Below are 25,281 nucleotides of genomic sequence, written 5' to 3' on the forward strand. Positions count from 1 at the left end.
TCACCTAACATATCATTTTAAATTTTCCAAATTAAAGAAAGATCCAGCTAAATTGTACCATCTATTAACCCCCGAATGAGGCTAACCAAGCCAGGTGTCTTTAGATCAACAAATTAACTGTTTAATTAGAAAAACTAAATTCTTAAACACTACTGAGATAGAAACAACATTTAAAATAGAAAAAAATAGTGCCAAAGTGAAATCTTCCAACGTGGAATAGTCCAAGGTTACTTGAAGTCTTCACAGCTGTCCAATGGGGGAAAAAAGGGTTCTTCAACAGTAGAGCAGTCCGTAGTCTAATTTAGCATTTGAATTGATGCTCTTCTTTTCCAGTGATAAATTTCAACAATTGCAGTTCAGTTGTTAAAGGAATTTGGTTATTTTCTTTTAAGAAATTAATCTGGCTTGACATCAGAATTCTGAGATTATAATAAATAGGGTTTAAATAAACCGTATTTCCTTCAGTATATGCTGGTGCAGCTGTCTGTCTGTGTCCATTTCCAAAGCCAGTTTTTCAACTAGCTTCAAATGTCAATCAGTAACAATGTATCTCGTGTCTTTGGTCCTGAGTGGCTGTATTTTATGGCAACGAGAAATCACTCTTTGAATCACAGTCTCTGAGTGTCTGTATCCCAGGGCAATGAGAATGCATTCCTTGACTCAGTCTCTGGAGCTTGTTGCCTTAAAGTAGTACTGCTCCTTTTCCAGCCTTAAAGGCACACCTCATTCTTCCCCCCAAAAAAACTACAGGATCATAACAGTATGCTAATGAGCTAAGTGCCAGGATGTAGTCATGTGACTAGACGCCACTCTAGTCACTCTACTGTAACACCCTGGACAAATGGTCTGTATTGTATGCACTAGTTTAGCTGTTAATAAACCTTCTAGAAATCTTCAAGCAACTGGAATCCACATACCTCATTGTGTTGCTTAAGATAACACAAAGAAACTCATGACAGCTGCGTAAAAAGATTTTCCTTATGTCGTCATTGGTTCATTTGCCATTCACCTTGAATTGGTGTTCTCTGGTTCTTGACCCTTCTGCCAATGGGAACAGTTTCTCTGTATCTACTCTGTCCAGACCCCTCATGATTTTGGACAGCTGTATCAAATATCCGCTCAACGTTCTCTTCTCTAAGGGGAACAGAACCAGCTTCTCCAATCTATCGACGTAACTGAAGTCCCTCATCCCTGGAACCATTCTCGTAATTCTTTCCTGCACCCTCTCTAAAGCCTTACATCCTTCCTAATATATGGTGCCCAGAATTGTATACAATACACGAGTTAAGGCCGAGTTTATTAAAGGTTCATCATAACTTCCTTGCTTTTGTACTCTATGCCTCTACTTATAAAGCCTAGGATCCCCTGTGCATTTTTAACCACTTTCTCAACCTGCCCTGCCAACTTCAATGATTTGTGTACATATAACCACAGGTCTCTCTTTTCTTGCACCCTTTATTTTATATATTGCCTCTCCTTGTTCTTCCTACCAAAAATGTATCATTTCACACTTCTCTGCATTAAATTTCATCTGCCATGTGTCCACCCATTGCACCAGCCTGTCTATGTCCTCTTGAAGTTTATCACTATCCTTCCCACAGTTCACAATACGTGTCCTACACACCCAAATCTAGGTCATTAATAAATATCAAGAAAAGCAGTGGTTCCAGTACCAACCCCTGGGAACCCCATTATACATTGTCCTTCAGTCTGAAAAACATCCATTCATCACTACTCTCTGTTTCCTGTTACTCAGCCAATGTCGTATCCATGCTGCCACTGTCCTTCATGTTATTCCATGAGCTTCAACTTTGCTGTCAAGCCTATTACGTGGCACTTTATCAAATACCTTTTGGAAGTCCATATATACCACATTAACTACATGATCCTCACCAACCCTCTCTGTTACTTCATCAAAATACTCAATCAAGTTATTAAACACTATTTCCCTTTAACAAATCTTTGCTGGTTTTCCTTAATTAATTCACACTTGTCCAAGTGACTGTTAATTTTGTCCCGAATTATCATTTCTAAAAGCTTTCCCACCACCTGGGTTAAACTGGCCTCTAGTTGTTGGGTTTATCCTTACACCCTTTTTGAATAAAAGTGTAACATTCGCAATTCTCCAGTCATGTGGCACAACTCCCATATCTAAGAAAGAATGTAAGATTATGAGCAGTATCTCCATAATTTCCACTCTCACTTCTCTCAGTAACCTCGTATGCATCTCATCCAGTCCTGGTGACTCACACACTCATAGACACTCACCGAAACTCATACACACATTCACACAGGCATATACACACTCACCCACTCATATAGGCATGTATCTTCTTGGTAAAGACAGATGCAATTTACTCATTTTTCTCATTTAGCACCTCAGCCATGCCCTCTACTTCCATGCATAGATCCGCTAATTGGCCACACCCCTCCTCTTACTACCCTCTACCCCTCCTTCTCCCCTCCATCTCTTCTCCTTCCTCCTCCTCTGCTTTGTTGTGTATTGTTGTTGTTGTATTTGTAGCATTGCTAAGGCATTCTGGAGAAAGTCTTTGACTCCAGATAAAGTCAACTAACAACTCTTTATTATTTACATTTACTATATACAAGCCTCCCAAGCTAGCATCCTCTGTGCTGCTATCTCTTCTTATCCTCAAGCCTATACCATGTGACTTACATCATCACTCTTACAGTGGGAGAGATCATTCTCCCTGTCTTCAGTATTAACCCTTTACCTCCTTATACTACATCTCCCCCAAAGTCTTTATCCAACATTTTCTCAAACATATATTCCTTCACGACTTATCGATTACCCTCTCTTCCTCCAAGTCTCTGACTTCACACATTTAGTCTGCTAGGTTTGACAACTCTCCCCGATCTGGTTGTCGCCTGTCTGGGATGATAAGTAGTCTTTTTTGTAAGTCTGGATTGCTGACTTAGTTGAACTTTACTACAGAGAGCAGCATCCTGTTCGATTTGGATTTTTTCATCTTCCTCTGGGTCTTCCAAATGAATTATTGGCTGCTACTTTTGGGAAATAGGAATGATATTCCTCCAATTTCTTCGGTACGTTCCCTTCAGTTGTGTTTCACATACGATCGCTGATCGTCTTCGTGTTTGTGGATTACTGTACCTTCCCTTCCCAGGTCACGTATTCATACTCTTTGACCATTGTTTAATTTCGGTAAGCTTCTCGCTCAAAATCTTCTATTATAATTCCAAGTTTGTTTCTTTCTATGGGAGTTTTCTCTATCTCGTACTTTCTCATAGTCCTGAGCCTTCAATCCAGGAATTAATTTCTGAGGCAACACTGGAAGCTGTTTCTTAACTTGCTGCCCATCATAATTCTGCTGATGATAATCCACACATTAACGGGGTTGAATGATAGGTTAGGAGTGAGATTGGAAGATCTTCATTTTTGTTTAGTAAAGACTTTATGGTTCTTGCCTGCTACCCGACCCGAACCCAATGGGACCCGAAGACATGTGTCGGGTTCGGGTCACGTCGGGCCCTTCTTCTGGATCCGGCTTTTGGGCTCGGGTCGGGTCGGGCCGAGTCCAGGTTGGGTCGGGTCGGGCCAGACACACATGGTGAGTACCCTGCCGGTAAGTAGTGAAATTAAAAAACTTACCTGAGCTGGGAGTCCAGGACGAAACTGAGTCTGCACAGTGAGTGAGTGACATCACTATGATGTCATCACGCATGCGCTGCAGCTTCCTGGAGGTTCCGAGTCCAAAGGTAAGTAAATGGGTGGTCAGGTCGGGTTCAGGTTGGGTCGAGTCGGGCTCGGGTCGGGTCGGGCTCGGGGCAAAATCGGAGGGACTCGGGCCAGGTCGGGCTGGAGTCCGCTGTGGTTTGGTCGGGTTTGGGTTGGGTTCTTTTTCCCAACCTGAGCAGGCCTTTATCTCACACCTCTTTCTGCCGCACCATTGGACTGTGGATACCCTGGTGAGCTTATGAAATGCTGAAAGCCTATCTTTACTGCAAACCAAGTAAAATATTCATTCACGAACTGTGGTCCGTTGTCTAATAATATTTCATCTGGAATCCCATCTGTTGCAAAGATGTCTTGAAGAATCCTGACAACTACTTCGGTGGCCATAGAATGTAATCTTCAGGCTCTATCCACCTTGAAAAGTAATCGATGATGATTATATATGTCTTCCCATTAAACATAAATAAATACATAACTAGCCTTTGCCAAGGTCCAGTTGGAAATTGTTAACAGTTAACAGAGGTTCGCACTGTTCTGGCCTCTGTAATCCACATGTCTGACAGTTTTGGATCATGTTCTCGATGTCCTTAGATATTCCAGGCCACCATACTGAAGATTGAACCCTCGCTCAGCACTCAGTTATACTCAAATGGTCTTGGTGTAGGCAATCTAAGATATCAGATCTCATTGTAAATGACGTCGATTATAGTAAAGTATTTCTGATACTCATGGAGCCTCTTCATTGTTCTCCCTCCTCGACTTTCTTGTGGCCACCCTTATGTACAATACTGTCTAACGTGACTGCATTTTTCATCACCTTTTTGGGCCTGTCGCATTTTTTGCAACTTTTGTATGCTTCTTGGCCAATTTTGTGCTGTCTGTTGTCGATATGATTCTATGTCACATACGAAATTCACATCTTCCCGTGAAGGATGGTCTACCATCGCCCTTGATAGTGTATCAGCTGACAATTGCAACTTCCCTTGGACGAATACTGTTTGATACGTATCCCTCATCAATCTGAGATGAAATCTTTGTATACGTGGAGGCATTTTTGCAGTTTCCTTTTCATCTAACAAGGATACCAAAGGTTTATGGTCTGTCTCGATGACGACTCCTAACCAATGACGTAGTCTGAAAATTTTTCACATGCTCAAGTGATGGCTACAGCTTCTTTTCCTATAACTGAATAGCACATCGCTGTTTCTGACAAAGCTCTTGATGTATAGAATATAGGAACCACCAGGTTGCTCCTGAGAAAGAACTGCGCCCAACCCAGCTGAGGAGGCTGCTATCATCGTAGGTAGTGTAGGGTTATAGAATGCCAAGATGGCCAGAGAAATAAACATCCCTTTAATTTTCTGGAATGCTTGTTCTTGGTAGGAATTCCAACAGCACGCTTGCTGTTTTCTGAGGAGCTGTCTCAGTGGATCATTTACCTGTGCTAAACTATGTTAATTGATTTACCATTCCCAGGAGTATCTGCAGCTGTTGAATGGTAGTAGGAGGAGGAAATTCTGTAATGGCCCTGGTCTTCTGTGGATCTGCCATTATACCTTCACTGCTCACTATATGTCCCAAGAAATGAATTGAAGTCTTGGAAAATCTGCACTTTTTGCTTAGAGTAAGGCCTGCTTCTTGAAGTCTCTGTAGAACCTGTTGAACTCTTTGATCATGTTCCTCTACTGACTGTCCATGTATCAGGATGTCATCCATGTGACAAATAACTCCTTTGAGCCCTACTAAGCTGTTAGACATAGACCTTTGAAAGGTCTCTGATGCAGAGGTTATTCCAAATGGTGACCTATTGAAATAAAACTGCCCAAAAGGTGTTATAAATGTAGTCAATAATCTTGAGGTCTCATCTAAGGGTACCTGCCAAAACCTACTATTGGCATCGAGTTTCGTGAGCATAGTGCTCTGAGAGAGTTTCGCTAAACTGTCAGCAATTGAGTGAATCTCACACTACTGCTTTGTCGAGCTGCCTTAAATCCACGCAAATACGCAGAGTTCCATTTTGCTTTGGGACAGGAACCATGACCGAACGCCACTCCGTTGGTTGTGTTACCACAGCAATAACACCCATTTTTGTCATCTCTTCCAATTGTTCTTGGACTTTGATCAACAATGGATGAGATATTCTTCTTGGTTCAAAGATACATACTGGCCTGGCCCCTTCCTTCAGTGTGATCCTGTACTCCGTCTTGAGTTTTCCAAGCCCTGTAAAAAGCTTTGGGTATTCTGCTTGAAAGCGATTGTTTACCTTTGTTTGCTTGACTTCGTCTATCTTCTTAATCAACTGCAGTTCTAAACATGCATTTCTACTCAGTAAGGAAAATTCTTGTTATGCAATACATATAAAGTCTCTACCAGTTGTCTCGCTCTATGCTGAAGAGTTGCTTGGAGTTTGCCTTTTACTCTCAGTTGTGTCCCGCCTGGACCATGCAACTGTGTATTCGCCAGTTGTGGCCAATGTCTCTTGGTCAGACAGTCCTGTGACGCTAGCCCCTGTTTCATGTTTAAAATTTGTGAGGTGTCCATTCACGTAGATGTCCACCATCCAGAAATTTCTCCCAGGAAATCTCCTGGTTCTTTCTCATCTGGATATTGCTGTATTTGATTCATTGCTCTTTGCGTGAAAGTCTTCTGCTTTGTACACTTCAGCGAAGAAATTTTGCTCTGGCACATTTTACCACAATGTCTAGTTCTTTTACAATTAAAACACTCATCTTTATTTCCTGGACACTGCTCCCATCTATGGGTCTTCCTGGCTCCACAATGTTGGCATGGTTTCCCTGTGTCATGCACCTTCTCACCTCTATGTGTTTTCTTTTCCACTAAGTGTTTCTCTGATTTTGGCCTCACAAACTGCACTGGCATGGAATTCTTCTCATCCATGGCTTGTCTTCAGCTCGTAGAATGGCCCTATTCTGTTTGCGAACTTCAGCCCGTCCTACAATCTGAATGACCTTTTCCATTATAAGGTCATCCTTGGATTGTAAAAGGTCTGATAAGGACTTCTCAACTATACTGATGACTATCCTGTCTCTAATCAGTTCTGCCTTTAATTCGCCGTATTCATCTCCTTCTGCCAATCTATACAGATCATTATTACAGGAATCTATGGATTCACCAATCTTCTGCACCCGGATAGTAAATATGGCTCTTTCCAAGATTTTATTTCTGCGAAGTTTGAAATATTTATCAAAGGCTTTGAAATACTTCTTCAAATTAATCAAAGCCTCATTGATCACTTCTCGGGCAATTACGTCGTCTGCAATCGCACCTAGTGATTGTAAAAGAGTGTTCACTTGTTCCACTTCTGATTTGATAACGAGTTGAAAAGCAATCCTAAACCTTAGGTACCTTTTCTTCCACAGGCACCAATTTTGTACCTGATTGGGTCCATCTTGATCGTGGAAGCTTTCAGGCATTCCAAATTTTTAAGCCATATTGCTTTCTTTAATAGACTTTTTAGAGTGTTCCCCTTTCTTTGAGAAATCCAGTTTTTCTTTCAGGCTTGGATGCTTTAATGGATGTGTCCCTACAGTTTTTGGGGGGTGCCCGTGCTTTTCGGGAGTTCCCACACTTTTCGGGGGGGGGGGGGGGGGGGGTTCCCACTCTTTGCCCTTGCGTTCAGCCCAAGTGAAGGATTGGGTTTTGCCACTTTTTTCACTTTCAGCGCAAAATGCCTTTAAAGAATTACTTTTCAAAGGGCTTTTAGGCCGATCCAAGACCATCAGTATCATGACTTACCCGATTGCTGGATTCTACTTGCAGACCACCACGTTTCTGTGGTGCAGTCTGTATTTCATAGTTCTGACTCATTGCAGCACCAGAGCTCTTAACAGCCTCTTCAGCAGGTAAGTAGTTTTCTTACTGTACTGGGCCAATATTTATCATTAAACTTCTCTGTTCAACACATTCTTACTATTGTTTTACGTCTGTTTTACCGCTGCCTCCATATTGTGTGTTATTGTTGTATTGGTACTTCTACTGTTACACAAATGTGCTTTGTTGAATGACAATTTTCTTTAATCCACTGACTGGAGATATGAATGTGTATTTTTTTCAAAAAAGACATTTTTTAAAAGACATCTAAAAAAAGATGACTTTGATAGCAGCTGAAATTGGCTACCGAATTTGTGACACTAAACTACAATGCTTATGAGGAGAGAGACAAAATGCCTACTAATTCCCCACCAAGTAACAAGACCTAGGAAGTTTAAAGGAACTGCTTCTTCTTTTTTGCAAGAGAGAACTACTGCTAACTGTTTTGTTTTGAATCACTAGGTGACTATGATGTGACAAGCCCCTTCCCATCTGTGGTTTTAAGCTGGTGTTTTCTCTGCAGCAGAGGAGAAGCAACTGGACTCTGACATGAGCAAACCTGAAGTGGGAGTTCCTCTCTCTCTCTCCATTCCAGTTTGAAAGTTTTCAAATCCTGCTTGTTGACTGTCCACCTTTACATACTCCAGCTACAATCAGAAACCCCATTGGAGGAAACTATTTGCATTGCTATCTCGAACAGACTCACTGAATCAGTCATCTACCTCTTCAAAGTAAAAGCCTCAGGCCCACCGAATTCAGCTAGAAGCCAGCTGAATCACCAAACTCCACAAACTGTATACCTTTTTTTATGGACTCTAACTCAACCAATCTACCTTTCTCCACTCTGTAACCTATTTGTGTGTGTGTAAGCCTCTAGTGTGTGTGTGAGAGTGAAAGTTGGCACATTGTTTATTATTTTATTAGTTGGTTTAGGTACAATAAAGCTAACCTCTTTCTTTGTTAACTCAAAAAAACCTGTCCAATTGGTTCTTATTATGATCAAGTAGCAAGGAAGTAATCAAACCCCTTGAATGGCCACTACATCCACTTTAAGAATTAAACCTGTTGTAATCTAACAAGGAGAGGTAAAAGAGGGAAGCCCTATGACCCCTCTTCACCTGACTAACAGAAATTTGGCGGTTCACGTCTGGGATCAAACCCAAAGACAAACAGAAAATTGGAAGCGGGAAGACAAATAGATCCCAAACAATTATTTAAAAACTTCAATACACGTTTTCTTGTGGTTTTCAGTGCTACAGTACCAAAATGTCCATATTCGAGGCCATTACCTTTCTACAACAGAGTGAAGTAACTTGGACCAGCTTAAAAGCTCTATCTGTTGACGAGTTGAGGAATGTAGTTGAGCAATTAGAGATATATATCCATCCAAAAGCTAGGAGGTCCAAATTCCTAAAATTTGTGGCCAACCATTTTAAAATTGACATTGAAGAGCCGGAGACAGGTATAGCATCTGAAACAGATAGAGAAACATTAGCTAAGGTACAACTAGGATAGAGGAGACTAGAATTATAATTCCAGAAGAACAAAGAGCAGAGAGAATTTCAGGAAAGGGAGAAAGAAAGAGCTTTCCAGAGCGAGAAAGAGGAGCGAGAATTCCAGGAAAGAGAAAAAGGGAGGAAAGAGTAAAGGAGCTTTCCAAAGGGAGTTAAGGCAACTCGAACTGTATAGGGGAAGACCCAATGTACCCAATGAAGGCCCCCCCCCCCCCTAGTGAGGGAGTTACCCCTAGCTCAGGACCTCGTGCTGAGCTCTTAAAGTTCTCCCAATTGATACCAAGGTTCAATGAGGGGAGATGTGGATGCATCTTTCATCTCTTTTAAAAAGCTAGCAAAACAGTTGAAATGGCCAGTAGACAGCTGGACACTGTTATTGCGGAGAAAACTAATAGGAAAGGCCCATGAGGTTTATTCACCATTGTCTGATGAGAATTCATCAGATTATGCGATTACTAAAAATGCTATCCTGAGTGCATACAAGCTAGTACCGGAGGCATACAGCCAAAAGATCTGAACTCTTCGAAAGCAGTTGGAACAAACTTACATCGAGTTTGAAAGGGTAAGCAACTCGCTTTCAATTGATGGATATGGGCACTTAAGATAGAGTCCACTTATGAAAACCTTAGACAAGTGATCCTCCTCATGGAGTTCAGAAATTCGCTTCCCCTTTCCATAAGAAACTACGTGGAGGAACAAAAGGTTCCAAGAACCAGGCAGGCAGCAATCCTGGCTGATGATTATATATTTATTCACAAGCCCTTGCCCCAAGGGAAAGAATTCCCTAGTCACCTCCAAAAACCTGAAAAGGATATAAGTTGGGAGAGTGATAGGAACAGCCATGAGTGAGAAGGGAAACACAGGGTGACCTCCTCAGGCCAAAAAGGAAGGTGCTGAGAACAAGAGTGACGCCCGGAAGCCTGTACATTTCCATTGTAACAAGGGAGGTCATCTTCGAGCTGACTGCTGGAAGTTACAGGGAAAACCCATAGGTTTAGTCAGGGTGCACCAGACCAGTGCAGGAAAAGGGGCCCTGATGGAAAGCACAGCAGACCAGGCTGTGGCTTTAACTGCAGCAGAAAAAACCTGTAAACCTACCACTTTTAGTATGGGAAAACTTAACAAAATCTCTGAGAGTTACCAGGATTTTGTGTCCAGAGGAAAACTGACCCCATACCCCTTGGTTGAGGCAAGTAAGCCCATAGTCATACCGAGGGATACAGGGGCCACCCAATCCCTTCTACTGGGAAAAGGAGCGACCTTTCCACCAGAGAGTGCATTGATTGCGAGAGTGCTAGTATACGGTATCGGAGGAAAGTATATGCCCATACTTTTATACCGGAGTGCGACCTTGTTTCCGAACCGGTAACTGTGGGGATTGTCCCTAGTTTACCTGCGGATGGGGTCGACCTACTCCTTGGTAATGATCTGGCGGGGGCAAAGGTGGTAGCTTCCCCAGTGGTCTTAGAAAGACCAAAAGAGGTCAGGGAGACAGAGCAGTTACAGGAAAAGGTCCCTGGCATTTTTCCTCACTGCGTGGTGACCCGGTCTAAGGGCAAACAAGCTCCGTCAGCAGAGGTTGAACTGGCACTGCAGACAGATGACCCTACAGCCTGGTTATCTGAAACCTTCTTTGGGAAGTTAGAGGACCCAGAGGATGGATTAATCAGATTTTCCTTGGTCAACAAGACGACATAGGGTTACAAAAGTTAGCACAGACTACCCAAACTGAAGCTGAAGCAGAGGGAGTTCCAGAGTGCTACTAGTTAAAGGATGAGGTGCTGATAAGGAAGTGGAGTCCTCCTCACAGACCTGTGGATGAAGAGTGGACAGTGGTTCATCAGGTAGTGGTGCCGCAGATTAAAAAGCAGGATCTCAAAGGTTGTAATCTCTGGATTACTCCCAGTGCCACGTGCTAGTGAGTATAGGAATAGAAGGATAGAGTGGATGAATGTGTGCCTGAAGAGATGGTGCAAGAAGGAGGGCTTTAGTTTCCTGAATCACTGGGTCTGTTTCTGACGAAAGTAGGACCTGTACAAGTCAGACGTGTTGCACCTGAACCAGAACGGGACCAACATCCTGGCAGGGAGGTTTACTAATGCTGTTGGGAGGGTGGTTAAACTAATTTGGCAGGGGGATGGGATACAGAGTGGAGGTACAGTAGGGGGTGATGCACAGTCAAATAAAGAAGAGAAACTAAGTCAGTCCGGAAAGCAGAGCAAATATAGGCCTGTAAAGGCACATGCGAATAATGCAAGGCTGGATTGCATCTATTTTAAAGCAAGGAGTCTTACTACTAAGGTAGATGAATTGAGGAATAAAAACAAGAAATGCTGGAAATATTCAGCAGGTCTGGTGGCATCTGTGGAGAGAGGAGCAGAGTTAATGTTTCAGGTCAGTGACCCTTCATCAGATGAACTGAGGGCGTAGATTAACACATGGGAATATGATATTATTGGTATCATGGAGACATGGTTGAGGGAAGGGCAGGACTGGCAGCTCAATATTTCAGGGTATAGAATCTTCAGGCATGACAGGGGGTGTGTAAAAGAGTAGATGGCATTGCACTATTGATCAAGGAGTCAATTACTGCAGTAAGGATGGATGATATCTTAGAAGGTTCCTCAAATGAGGCCATATGGGTACAACCTAAAAACAAAAAGGGGGCAATCACTTTGCTGGGAGTGTACTACAGGCCTCCAAACAGTCAGGGAGAGATAGAGGAGTAGATATGTAGGCAAATCTCAGAGAGGTATAAAAATAATAGTAGGGGATTTCAACTTCCCCAATATCAACTGGAATAGTCTTAGTGCAAAAGGCTTATAGAGGGTGGAATTCTTAAAGTGCATTCAGAAGAGCTTTTTGAGCCAGCATGTAGAAAGTTCTACAAGAGAAGGGGCGGTACCGGACCCAATCTTAGGGAATGAAGCAGGACAAGTGGTAGAAGTGTCAGTGGGGGAGCATTTCAGGGGTACTGACCATAACTCTGTAAGATTTAAGGTAGTTGTGTAAAAGGACAAAGGTGGACCAGAAATAAAGGTACTGAATTGGGGGAATTGGCCAATTTCAGGATCTGGCCAAAGTGGATTGGGGCAGCTATTTGTAGGAAAGTCTACATCAGATCAGTGGGAGTCATTCAAAAGGAAATAGTGAGAGTTCAGGGCCAACATGTTCCCCTAAAGTTGAAGGGTAGAATCAACAAGTCCACGGAACCCTGGATGTCAAGGAATATAGAGGATTGGATAAGGGAAAAAAAGGAGGCTTATGGCAGATTTGGAGCACTGAAAACAGCAGAGGCCCTAGAGGAGTGCAGAAAGTGTAGGGGGGTACTTAAAAAAGTAATTAGGAGAGTGAAGAGGGGACATGAAAAAACACTGGTGGGCAAGATAAAGGAAAATCCCAAGGCTTTTATTAAGTATATTAAGGGCAAGAGGATAACCAGGGAAAGAGTAGGGTCCATTAGGGACCAAAGTGGTAATCTGTGTGTGGAGCCGGCGGACATAGGTGAGGTTTTAAATGATTACTTTTCATCTGTGTTCACTATGGAGAAGGACGATGACAGTGTCGAGATCAGGGAGGGGGGATTGTGATATACTTGAACAAATTAGCATTGGAAGGGAGGAGGTATTAGTGGTCTTAGCGGGCCTAAAAATGGATAAATCCCCAGGCTCAGATGAGATGTATCCCATGCTGTTATGTGAGGCAAGGGAGGAGATTGCAGGGGCTTTGACACAAATTTTCAAATTCCCTTTGGCCACAGGAGAGGTGCCAGAGGACTGGAGGACAGCGAATGTGGTACCATTATTCAAGAAGGGTAGCAGGGATAAACCAGGTAATTACATATCAATGAGTCTAACATCACTGGTAGGGAAACTATTGGAAAAAGTTCTGAGGGACAGGATTAATCTCCACTTGGAGAGACAGGGATTAATCAAGGATAGTCAGCATGGCTTTGTCAGGGGGAGATCATGTCTCACAGATTTGATTGAATTTTTCGAGTAGGTGACTAGATCTGTAGATGAGAGTAAAGCAGTTGATGTAGTCTACATGGACTTCAGTAAGGCTTTTGATAAGGTCCCGCATGGGAGATTGGTCAAGTAGGTAAGAGCCCATGGGATCCAGGGCAATTTGGCAAATTGCACCCAAAATTGGCTTAGTTGCAGGATGCAGAGGGTGATGGTCAAGGGGTGTTTTTGGGATTGGAAGCCTGTGACCAGTGGTGTACCGCAGGGATCGGTGCTGGGACCCTTGCTGTTTGTAGTGTACATTAATGATTTAGATGTGAATATAGGAGGTATGATCAGCAAGTTCTCAGATGACACGAAAATTGGTGGTGTCGTAAATAATGAGGAGGAAAGCCTTAGATTACTGGATGATATAAATGGGCTGGTAAGATGGGCAGAGCAGTGGCAAATGGAATTTAATCCTGAGAAGTGTGAGGTGATGCATTTTGGGAGGACTGACAAGGCAAGGGAATATACAATGGATGGTAGGACCCTAGGAAGTACAGAGGGTCAGAGGGACCTTGGTGTACTTGTCCATAGATCACTGAAGGCAGCAGCACAGGTACTTAAGGTGGTTAGGAGGGCATATGAGATACTTGTCTTTATTAGCCGAGGCATAGAATATAAGAGCAAGGAGGTTATGATGGAGCTGTATAAAACGCTAGTTAGGCCACAGCTGGAGTACTGTGTACAGTTCTGGGCACCACATTATAGGAAGTATGTGATTGCACTGGAGAGGGTGCAGAGGTGATTAACCAGGATGTTGCCTGGGTTGGAGAATTTCAGTTATGAAGAGAGACTGCATAGGCTGGGGTTGTTTTCCTTAGAGCAGAGAAGGCTGAGGGGGGACATAATTGAGGTATACAAAATTATGAGGGGCATAGACAGGGTAGATAGGAAGAAACTTTTTCCTTTAGCGGAGGTGTCAATAACCAAGTGGCATAGATTTAAGGTAAGGGGCAGGAGGTTCAGAGGGGATTGGAGGAAAAGAAATTTCACCCAGAGGATGGTTGGAATCTGGAACACACTACCTGAAGAGTTGGTAGAGGCAGGAACCCTCACAACATTTAAGAAGTATTTAGATGAGAACTTGAAATGCCATAGCATACAAGGCTATGGGCCAAATGCTGGAAAATGGGATTAGAATAGTTAGGTGCTTGATGGCTGGCATGGACACGATGAGCCGAAGGGCCTGTTTCTGTGCTGTATAACTCTATGACTCTATGAAGTGCTGGTAGGTTGTGAGCAGTAGAGCAGAGATAGTTAAGGCAGAGGTAGATAGATTCTTGATTAGCAAGGGGGTCAAAGGTTATTAGGGGTAGGTGGAAATGTGGAGTTGAGGTTACAATTAGATCAGCCATGATCTTATTGAATGGCGGAGCAGGCCCGAGGGGCCGAGTGACCTACTCCTGCTCCTAATTCATGTGTTCTTATGTATAGTTCTTAGAGGGATAGCGTCTGGAAATCGAGCAGCCACATCCATAATGATGAGAAGATACTGGTAGCCAGGTTTTCAATGGTTCTCCCTGTATTGGTAATAGCCCGTACAGAGTAATAAAGAGAATTAGATAGGTGAATTATATAATTGACACCCCAGATCGTAGAAAAAAGCAAAGGCTGTGTCACATCAATATGTTAAAATGGTACCACAACCGGGAAGGGTACAAACAAGCACAGGTCTGTCAGGCAGTCAGGAAAGAGGAGGGTGAAAGGGACAGTGAGGACGAGTTAGAGGAAGGTCTGGAGGATTCCCAAATCAAATCCCCTACCATCTGGTTAGCTAACACTGAAATATTAGGGAAATTAGACACCGTACTCTCCTATTTAAACGTAGAACAGGGAGGAGACCTAACAAGGCTGCTCACAGCTTTTAAAGAGATCTGCAAGGACAAACCAGGGTGCACAACCCTAACATACATCATGTGGATGTAGGAGAGACGCCTCCCATAAAACAAAAGCCCTATCACCTAGGTCCCAGGAAACTGACCCAGGGTCGGGAGGAAATTCAGACTGAAGACCTAGAAATTAAAGATTTAAATTCTAAAGGACAGCACAGATAAGCCAAAGGAAAATCCTACGCCCAAAAAGGTTTTTCTGACAGATTAGGAGTGTGGTGATGGTGGTGATGACTGCAAGTTCAGTATCCTAACTGAGTGGGAATTGTGGGCCAGGCTGGATAAACACAGGAAACAACATATACAAAAAGCACTGGATCATCTTCACAAAGTTATGAGTTTGGATAATCAGCCATGATCACATTGAATGGCGGAGCAGGCTCGAAGTGCCGAATGGCCTACTCCTGCTCCTATTTTTCTATGTTTCTACGAACAACTTTGAATCCAGGGTTGAGTTCACTGATATAGAGAAACTGAAAAAGGAAGATATTGTAGAAATACACAAGGAAATTCAGTATATGCTGGAGCACAAGCTGATTGAGCCCAGTCAAAGCAGTTGGAGTTCTCCAGTTGTGCATGTGCGCAATCCCAGATAAAGAAAAACTAAACCAGAGCATGGCTATGACAGTGAGACTGATGAGTGTGTGTGTACAGTTTCTTTTTAATTTGTGGCCTCATAATTAAATGTTCCTGTTGTCATTTCATTTTGCGTGGTGGGGAGGTATTATGCTAATGTGCTTTGTTGAATGATAATTTTCTTTAATCCACTGACTGGAGATCTGAATTTGTATTGTTTTTAAAAAGGACGTTTTAAAAAATACATTTAAAAAAGATGACTTTGATAGCAGCTTAAGTTGGCTACCTAATTTGCAACACTGTATCCTACACTGCAATATTTGTGAGGAGGGAAACAAATTGTCTGCTATTTCTCGAGCAAGAATCAAAATCCAGGAAGTTTAAAGGAACTGCTTGTTCTTTTTTGCAAGGGAGAAATACTGCTAACAGCTATGTTTTGAATCACTGAGTGACTCTCATGTGACAAGCTCCTCCCCATCTGTGGTTTTAAGCTAGTATTTCCTCTGCAGCAGAAGAGAACTGGACTCTGACATGAGCAAACCCTAAGTGGGGGTCCCTCTCTCTCTTTATATATATATATCTCTCTCTCTCCCCATACCAGCTTGAAAGCTTTCAAATCCTGCTTGTTGACTGACCACCTTTGCACACTCCGTCTACAATCAGAAACCCCATTGGAGGAAATCATCTGCATCGCTATCTCCAAGAGACTTACTGAACCAATCATCTACCTCTTCAAACAGGACCACCGAATTCAGCTAGAAGCCAGCTGAATCACCAAACTCCACAAACTGTATACCTTATTTTATGGATTCTAACTCAACCTATCTACCTTTCCCCACTCTGTAACCTATATTTGGGTGTGTAAACCTCTAGTGTGTGCGTGAGAATGAAAGTTGGCGCCTTGTTTATTATTTTATTATTTCCATTTAGGTATAATAAAGTTAATCTCTTTCTTTATTAACTCAAGAAAACCTGTCCGATTGGTTCCTGTTATGATTATAGCAAGTAAGTAATCAGACACCTACTGAATTGGCCAGTACATCCACTTTAAGAAAGAATTAAACCTATTGTGATCTAACAAGGAGGGAAAAAAGGGAAGTCCTTCAACCCCTCCTCATTTGACTGTAACACCACCATAAGAGAGTTGGACTTTGCCCCCACACCTTGAAGGTCATCCAGTGACTCCAGTTCCCAGTGTGCCCAGCCCCTGCACCCCCAACTCATCCAATACTCAGCAACATTGCTCACATTTAGGAATATCCTTGTCCACAGATAGGAGTGGGGAAAAACTGCCACATGAAGAAAAGGGAAGCACCCAGTGCAGCTGAGCTGTGTGTGTATCAGAACCATTCACAGAATGGTCACTTTCTGCATCAGGTACAACAGTTGGCTACATTACCCATACCAGGCTCAGGGTCAAATATGTGGCAGCTCTGTATTGTGACCCATTCACTGGGCAGTGAACTCAGTCTACAATCTCTGTGCGCCCCTATCCTGTGTTTATCCTCACACCTTCCCCCACCACCCCCCCCCCCCCCCCCCGTGCCTCACAACTCTCCCTTCTCCCACTGTCCTCCTGCATTTAAAATGCTATTCCATCCACTCTCTCCACATGGCTGCTGGTGGCTGATTCTGCTGACATACTGAACTAGCTCAGCCCAGTGATTATGACACAGGAGCAGCTGATAAAACAAATAGCCCTTGAGAATATTGGATAAGGCAAAGCCACTTCTCCAGAGGCCATTTCAGTTCTGTTTGGGGCGAGCAGGAGTCAGCAGCTCTTTATCGAGAGTCCAGGAGCCAGGACGAGAATAGAGCTGGATAAACCAGAGGCAATAGGGCAAGTAAGTGAATCGACTGCGCCACCCAGTGACCTGCTTTACAGCAGATACAGATTTACCGACTGCATGAAATTCAACAAAATACAACACTAGGATGCAGCAGATTGAATTTCTAGTGGACCAGACGGCGGTGTGGCTGCAGTGACATTCAGTGCCACAAACTGGACCAGCATTGGATCACCCCCCGTCACCCACAGGATCATTCCCCACCACCCACAGGATCATTCCCCACCACCCACAGGATCAACCCCCCACCACCCACTAGATCATACCCCACCACCCACAGCATCACCCCCCCACCACCCACAGGATCACTCCCCGCCACCCACAGGATCAACCCCCCACCACCCACAGGATCATTCCCCACCACCCACAGGATCAACCCCCCACCACCCACTGGATCATACCCCACCACCAACAGGATCACCCCCCATCACCAACAGGATCATTCCCCACCACCCACAGGTTCACTCCCCGTCACCCACAGGATCATTCCCTACCACCCACAGGGTCATTCCCCACCGCCCACAGCAACACCCCCCCCCACCACCCACAGGATCATTCCCCACCACCCACAGGATCACCCCCCATCACCAACAGGATCACCCCCCACCACCCACAGGATCACTCCCCGCCACCCACAGGATCAACCCCGCCACCCACAGGATCATTCCCCACCACCCACAGGTTCACTCCCTGCCACCCACAGGATCACCCCCCACCACCCACAGGATCACTCCCCGCCACCCACAGGATCAACCCCGCCACCCACAGGATCATTCCCCACCACCCACAGGATCACCCCCCATCACCAACAGGATCATTCCCCACCACCCACAGGTTCACTCCCTGCCACCCACAGGATCACCCCCCACCACCCACAGGATCACTCCCCGCCACCCACAGGATCAACCCCGCCACCCACAGGATCACCCCCACCACCTACAGGATCACTCCCTGCCACCCACAGGATCACCCCCACCACCCACAGGATCACTCCCTGCCACCCACAGGATCACCCCCCCCCCCCCACCACCCAAAGGATCACCCCCACCACCCACAGGCTCATTCCCCACCACCCACGGGATCACCCCTACCACCCACAGGATCACCCCCCCCACCACCCACAGGATCACCCCCGCCACCCACAGGATCACCCCTACCACCCACAGGATCACCCCCACCACCCACAGGATCACCCCCGCCACCCACAGGATCAATCCCCCTCCCACAGGAACCCCCCGCCCAAAGGTTCAACCCCCTCCACAGGATCAACTCCCTCCCACAGGATCAATCCTCCCACAGGATCAACTCCCTCCCACAGGATCAATCCTCCCACAGGATCAACTCCCTCCCACAGGATCAATATTTCCTCCCACATATTCAATCCCCCCCTCACAGGATGAATTCCCCCCCAATAGGATCAATTCCCCCCTCAGAGGTTCAACACCCCCCAACCCAACAGGGTCAATTTCCCCCTCCCCGAAAAGGATCAATCCCTCCCCACAGGATCAAACACCCCCCACTTCCTAACCCCCTCCACCCTCAACACGGTCAGATCAACACAGGGCAGCAAGATCACATGGGTGTGATCTCCCGCACTGTTGGAGGTGCCGTCTTTCGGATGAAATGTTAATCCTAAACCCTGTCTGACCCTCCTGAGGTGGATGCAAAAGATCGCGTATGAAAAAGAGCTGGGGAGTTCTCCCGCTTTCATGACAATATTTATCCTTCAACCAACATCACTCAAACCGATTGTCTGGTTATTATCACAGTGCTGTTTGTGGGGTCTTGGTGTGTAAAAGTTAGCCACCATATTTCTAACATTACAACAGTGACCACATTCACCTGTGCTTCATTGGTTGTGAAGTGCTGTGGTCATCCTTGCAAGGTCTTTCTCCTGTCTGGGTGATGCCCACCAGTCAGAGATGGAATAATATGGGAGATAGCCTCCAGAGAGAAAAACATATCAAATCACATCAATCCAGCTCTATAGAATCTATAAGCAAACATTCAATGTCACTGACATCCCAAACACCCCTCCCCCGCTACCTCAAAAGTCACAGAAACCCCAGGAGTGTAAACAGCATGAGCAGCCCGTATCCAGGGGGAGTACAATCTGCTCCCAGATCTCCAGAACTGCAGAATCAGTTCCCAGAATGACTGAACTTTCTGTTCAATTAGGCTCAGGATCCGGGTCTCCTCTGATGCTCTCTACTGTTATCGAGATTGTTTAACACTCAATTTCTTGGTTCACACAGAAAAAAAATGTTCACTTGGGAGAGGATCCGAAAACGAATCAGCAATAGTCAGAGCCAGTGAAACATGTATCCTCCGGAATCAGTCGTGTCTGTGGAACCTATAGCCAGTGAGAGTCAGTGTCTTTGGACCCTGTACCCCAGTGAGAGTCAGACCCAGTGACAGTCAGTGGCTGTGGAACCTGTACACCAGTGACAGTCACTGTCTGTGGAACCTGTACACCAGTGAGAGTCACTGTCTGTGGAATCTGTACCCCAGTGAGAGTCAGTGTCTGTGGAATCTGTACCCCAGTGAGAGTCAGTGTCTGTTGATCCCGTACCCCAGTGAGAGTCAGTGTCTGTGGAATCTGTACCCCAGTGAGAGTCAGTGTCTGTTGATCCCGTACCCCAGTGAGAGTCAGTGTCTGTGGAATCTGTACCCCAGTGAGAGTCAGTGTCTGTGGAATCTGTACCCCAGTGAGAGTCAGTGTCTGTTGATCCCGTACCCCAGTGAGAGTCAGTGTCTGTGGAATCTGTACCCCAGTGAGAGTCAGTGTCTGTGGAATCTGTACCCCAGTGAGTGTCAGTATCTGTGGATCCTGTATCCCAGTGACAGTCATAGAGTCATAGAGGTATACAGCACAGAAACAGGCACTTCGGCCCACCGACCCAGTGAGAGTCAGTGTCTGTGGATCCTGTACCCCCAGCGAGAGCCAGTGTCTGTGGATCCCATGCCCCAGTGAGTCAGTGTCTGTGGAATCTGTACCTCAGTGAGAGTCAGTGTCTGTGGATCCCATAACCGAGTGAGAATCAGTGTCTGTGGATCCCGTACCCCAGTGAGAGTCTGTGTCCGTGGATCGCATACCCCAGTGAGTCAGTGTCTGTGGAATCTGTTCCCCAGTGAGAGTCAGTGTCTGTGGAATCTGTACCCCAGTGAGAGTCAGTGTCTGTGGAATCTGTACCCCAGTGAGAGTCAGTGTCTGTGGAATCTGTACCCCAGTGAGAGTCAGTGTCTGTGGTACCAATAGTCAGTATCCACTGAAAGGGAAGCTAGAAGATATGGGGAAAACAATGTATTTTGCAAAGTTAGGTGTCTAATTGAACTGTAACTAGTCATGGTGTACAGGGAACATCAGTGTGCGGAGGGAATTTTAAAAAAAAACTAAACCTTTTTCAGTTAAGCACATTGTATTCATTCTGTGCTTTTCATTGGTCTCATGATCTAGACTCTCACCTACAACCTGGCACTGGGTACAGACACTCCACTCACGGACAGTCTAGCACTGGATACAGAAGTCACACTGCTAACCACTGCAGGGCACTGGGTACAGTCATTCTGATCACTGGCACGGGTTACTAGGTGCAGCAATGCTGGACGCTGAGTGCAGTCACACTGGCACTGGCGCAGGATATTATTAGCTGATATTTTGAGGGCTAATGAGATAACTGTCAAAATCTCCTGATTATTTTTCCTGGTGTTTGTCCCAAACCGTTGGGATCTCCTTGGAGAGTAATCCCTAAACAGGAAGACAAGCTCCTATTAAATATTGACCCTGGTAAGAAAGTTAAACTTTCTGCAGTGATGTGTCTATTCAGAGGTGTTACTAATTCAGCAAAATGCACAGTTCGTGGATGGATGGAACTGTCTCATTCCCCAAGATAGGAGCGCTGTCCATTTCCACACTGGGATAAGAGAGAGAAACAAGGCAGAGGGGCAGCGGAACAGGATAGGGACAGGAGAAAGGGACAGGGGAGAGATACTGGGGAGAGAGACAAGGACAGGAGATTGGGACAGGGGAGAGAGGTGGGGGACAGAGATAGGGAGAGGAGATTGGGACAGGGGAGAGAGGTGGGGGAGAGAGACCGGGGAGAGGGACAGGAGAAAGGGACAGGGGAGAGATACCGGGGAGAGAGACAGGGACAGGAGATTGGGACAGGGGAGAGAGACAGGGAGAGGAGATTGGGACAGGGGAGAGAGACAGGGACGGGAGATTGGGACAGGGGAGAGAGGTGGGGGATAGAGACAGGGAAAGGGGATTGGGACAGGGGAGAGAGACAGGGACAGGAGATTGGGACAGGGGAGAGAGGCTGGCGAAAGAGACAGGGACAGGAGATTGGGACAGGGGAGAGAGACAGGGAGAGGAGATTGGGACAGGGGAGAGAGGCTGGGGAAAGAGACAGGGACAGGAGATTGGGACAGGGGAGAGAGACAGGGACGGGAGATTGGGACAGGGGAGAGAGGTGGGGGACAGAGACAGGGACAGGAGATTGGGACAGGGGAGAGAGACAGGGACGGGAGATTGGGACAGGGGAGAGAGGTGGGGGACAGAGACAGGGACAGGAGATTGGGACAGGGGAGAGAGACAGGGAGAGGAGATTGGGACAGGGGAGAGAGACAGGGACGGGAGATTGGGACAGGGGAGAGAGGTGGGGGACAGAGACAGGGACAGGAGATTGGGACAGGGGAGAGAGACAGGGAGAGGAGATTGGGACAGGGGAGAGAGACAGGGACGGGAGATTGGGACAGGGGAGAGAGGTGGGGGACAGAGACAGGGACAGGGGAGAGAGACAGGGACAAGAGAGAGGGAGAGGGAGAGAGACAGGGAGAGGAACATGTGGCTGGAGAGAGGGACAGCAACAGGGGGAAGGACAGGGAGAGGGAGAGGGGTGGGGAGAGGGACAGTAACAGGGAGAGGGACGGGGGAAGCGAGTCGGCAGTGCAGATCGCGACACAGCGAAGTCTCGACATTCAGATAAAGAGTTCGTACCGGGGCAGGAGTGCAGCGCCTGCGGGCGGGCGATGAAGCCGGGTCGGGAGCCCAGGGCCAGCTCCAGGTACCCGCGGGTCTCCTTGGCCAGAATCTCATCGATCATGAAAGTCTTGTAGCGCTGGCTCCTCGGCTTGTCCAGCCCGGGGAAGGTGAGCCTCCGCTCGGCGGGACACTGCATGGCGAGTGGCCCGGGACAGGAACTTGTGAAGAGTGTGCTGAGCTCCAGCTCTCAGTCCGGGAGCTCCACCCGCACTCCTTTATAAAGCAGCCGATAAGGATCTTCACAAGCCATGGAGGGACAGGCGGCCCGTCAATCACTGGCTTCCTGCAGCCTCAGGCCAGACACACTGGCTGAGAGGCAGTGGGGAACTGAACCAGACCCGGGGGAATCTGAACCAGACCCGGGGGGAACTGAACCAGACCCGGGGGGAACTGAACCAGACCCGGGGAAATCTGAACCAGACCCGGGGGGAACTGAACCAGACCCGGGGGGGAACTGAACCAGACCCGGGGGAATCTGAACCAGACCCGGGGGGAACTGAACCAGACCCGGGGGGAACTGAACCAGACCCGGGGGAATCTGAACCAGACCCGGGGGGAACTGAACCAGACCCGGGGGGGAACTGAACCAGACCCGGGGGAATCTGAACCAGACCCGGGGGGAACTGAACCAGACCCGGGGGAAACTGAACCAGACCCAGGGGGAACTGAACCAGACCCGGGGGGAACTGAACTAGACCCCGGGGGAACTGAACCAGACCCGGGGAGAACTGAACCAGACCCAGGGAGAACTGAACTAGACCCCGGGGGAAACTGAACTAGACCCGGGGGGAACTGAACCAGACCCGGGGGAAACTGAACTGGGCCCGGGGGGAGCTGAACCAGTCCTGGGGGAAACTGAACCAGACACGGGGGAACTGAACTAGACCCCGGGGGAACTGAACCAGACCCGGGGGGAACTGAACCAGACCTGGGGGGAACTGAACTAGACCCCGGGGGAACTGAACCAGACCCCGGGGGAACTGAACCAGACCCGGGGAGAACTGAATCAGACCAGGAGAGAACTGATCTAGACCCTGGGGAAACTGAACTAGACCCGGGGGGAACTGAACTAGACCCAGGGGGAAACTGAACCAGACCCCGGGGAACTGAACCAAACCCAGGGGGAACTGAACCAGACTCGGGGGAAACTGAACCAGACCCAGGGGGAACTGAACCAGACCTAGGGGGAACTGAACCAGACCCGGGGGAAACTGAACCAGACCCAGGGGGAACTGAACCAGACCCGGGGGGAACTGAAATAGACCCCGGGGGAACTGAACCAGACCCGGGGAGAACTGAACCAGACCCGGGGGAAACTGAACCAGACCCGGGGGGAACTGAACCAGACCCGGGGGGAACTGAACTAGACCCGGGGGGAACTGAACCAGACCCGGGGAGAACTGAACCAGACCCGGGGAGAACTGAACTAGACCCCGGGGGAAACTCAACTAGACCCGGGGGGAACTGAACCAGACCCGGGGGAAACTGAACCAGACACGGGGGAACTGAACTAGACCCCGGGGGAACTGAACCAGACCCGGGGGGAACTGAACCAGACCTGGGGGGAACTGAACTAGACCCCGGGGGAACGGAACCAGACCCCGGGGGAACTGAACCAGACCCGGGGAGAACTGAATCAGACCAGGAGAGAACTGATCGAGACCCTGGGGAAACTGAACTAGACCCGGGGGGAACTGAACTAGACCCGGGGGGAACTGAACCAGACCCGGGGAGAACTGAACTAGACCCGGGGGGAACTGAACCAGACCCGGGGGGAACTGAACCAGACCCGGGGAGAACTGAATTAGACCCCGGGGGAAACTGAACTAGACCCGGGGGGAACTGAACCAGACCCGGGGGAAACTGAATTAGACCCGGGGGGAACTGAACCAGACCTGGGGGAAACTGAACCAGACACGGGGGAACTGAACTAGACCCCGGGGGAACTGAACCAGACCCAGGGGGAACTGAACCAGACCTGGGGGGAACTGAACCAAACCTAGGGGGAACTGAACCGGACCCGGGGGAAACTGAACCAGACCCAGGGGGAAACTGAACCAGACCCCCGGGGGAACTGAACCAAACCCAGGGGGAACTGAACCCGACCCGGGGGAAACTGAACCAGACCCAGGGGGAACTGAACCAGACCCGGGGGAAACTGAACCAGACCCAGGGGGAACTGAACCAGACCCGGGGGGAACTGAACTAGACCCCGGGGGAACTGAACCAGACCCGGGGAGAACTGAACCAGACCCGGGGAGAACTGAATTAGACCCCGGGGGAAACTGAACTAGACCCGGGGGGAACTGAACCAGACCCGGGGGAAACTGAATTAGACCCGGGGGGAACTGAACCAGACCTGGGGGAAACTGAACCAGACACGGGGGAACTGAACTAGACCCCGGGGGAACTGAACCAGACCCGGGGGGAACTGAACCAGACCTGGGGGGAACTGAACTAGACCCCGGGGGAACGGAACCAGACCCCGGGGGAACTGAACCAGACCCGGGGAGAACTGAATCAGACCAGGAGAGAACTGATCTAGACCCTGGGGAAACTGAACTAGACCCGGGGGGAACTGAACTAGACGCGGGGGGAACTGAACCAGACCCGGGGAGAACTGAACTAGACCCGGGGGGAACTGAACCAGACTCGGGGGAAACTGAACTAGACCCGGGGGGAACTGAACCAGACCCGGGGGGAAACTGAACCAGACACGGGGGAACTGAAACAGACCCCGGGGGAACTGAACTAGACCCCGAGGGAACTGAACCAGACTCGGGGAGAACTGAACCAGACCCGGGGAAACTGAACTAGACCCCGGGGGAACTGAACCAGACCCGGGGGGAACTGAA

The 25,281-nt window shown here is 47.4% G+C and overlaps 1 protein-coding gene across 1 annotated transcript in view; it reads right to left on the bottom strand.

Moving 5' to 3' along the window:
• The window catches only part of barx2 (BARX homeobox 2), a 57,934-nt gene extending 35,372 nt beyond the window's left edge, over positions 1 to 22,562 (bottom strand). Inside the window, exons 1-2 of the mRNA XM_068054318.1 lie at positions 22,382 to 22,562; positions 17,410 to 17,412 (exon numbers count right to left, since the gene is read on the bottom strand). Coding sequence (XP_067910419.1) covers positions 17,410 to 17,412; positions 22,382 to 22,562 — 184 coding nt within the window. The remainder of the gene's footprint in view (positions 1 to 17,409; positions 17,413 to 22,381) is intronic.
• Between the last annotated feature and the right edge of the window lie 2,719 nt (positions 22,563 to 25,281).

This window comes from Heterodontus francisci, chromosome 22 (genome assembly GCF_036365525.1).
Source record: "Heterodontus francisci isolate sHetFra1 chromosome 22, sHetFra1.hap1, whole genome shotgun sequence".
NCBI classification, from domain to species: Eukaryota; Metazoa; Chordata; class Chondrichthyes; order Heterodontiformes; family Heterodontidae; genus Heterodontus; species Heterodontus francisci.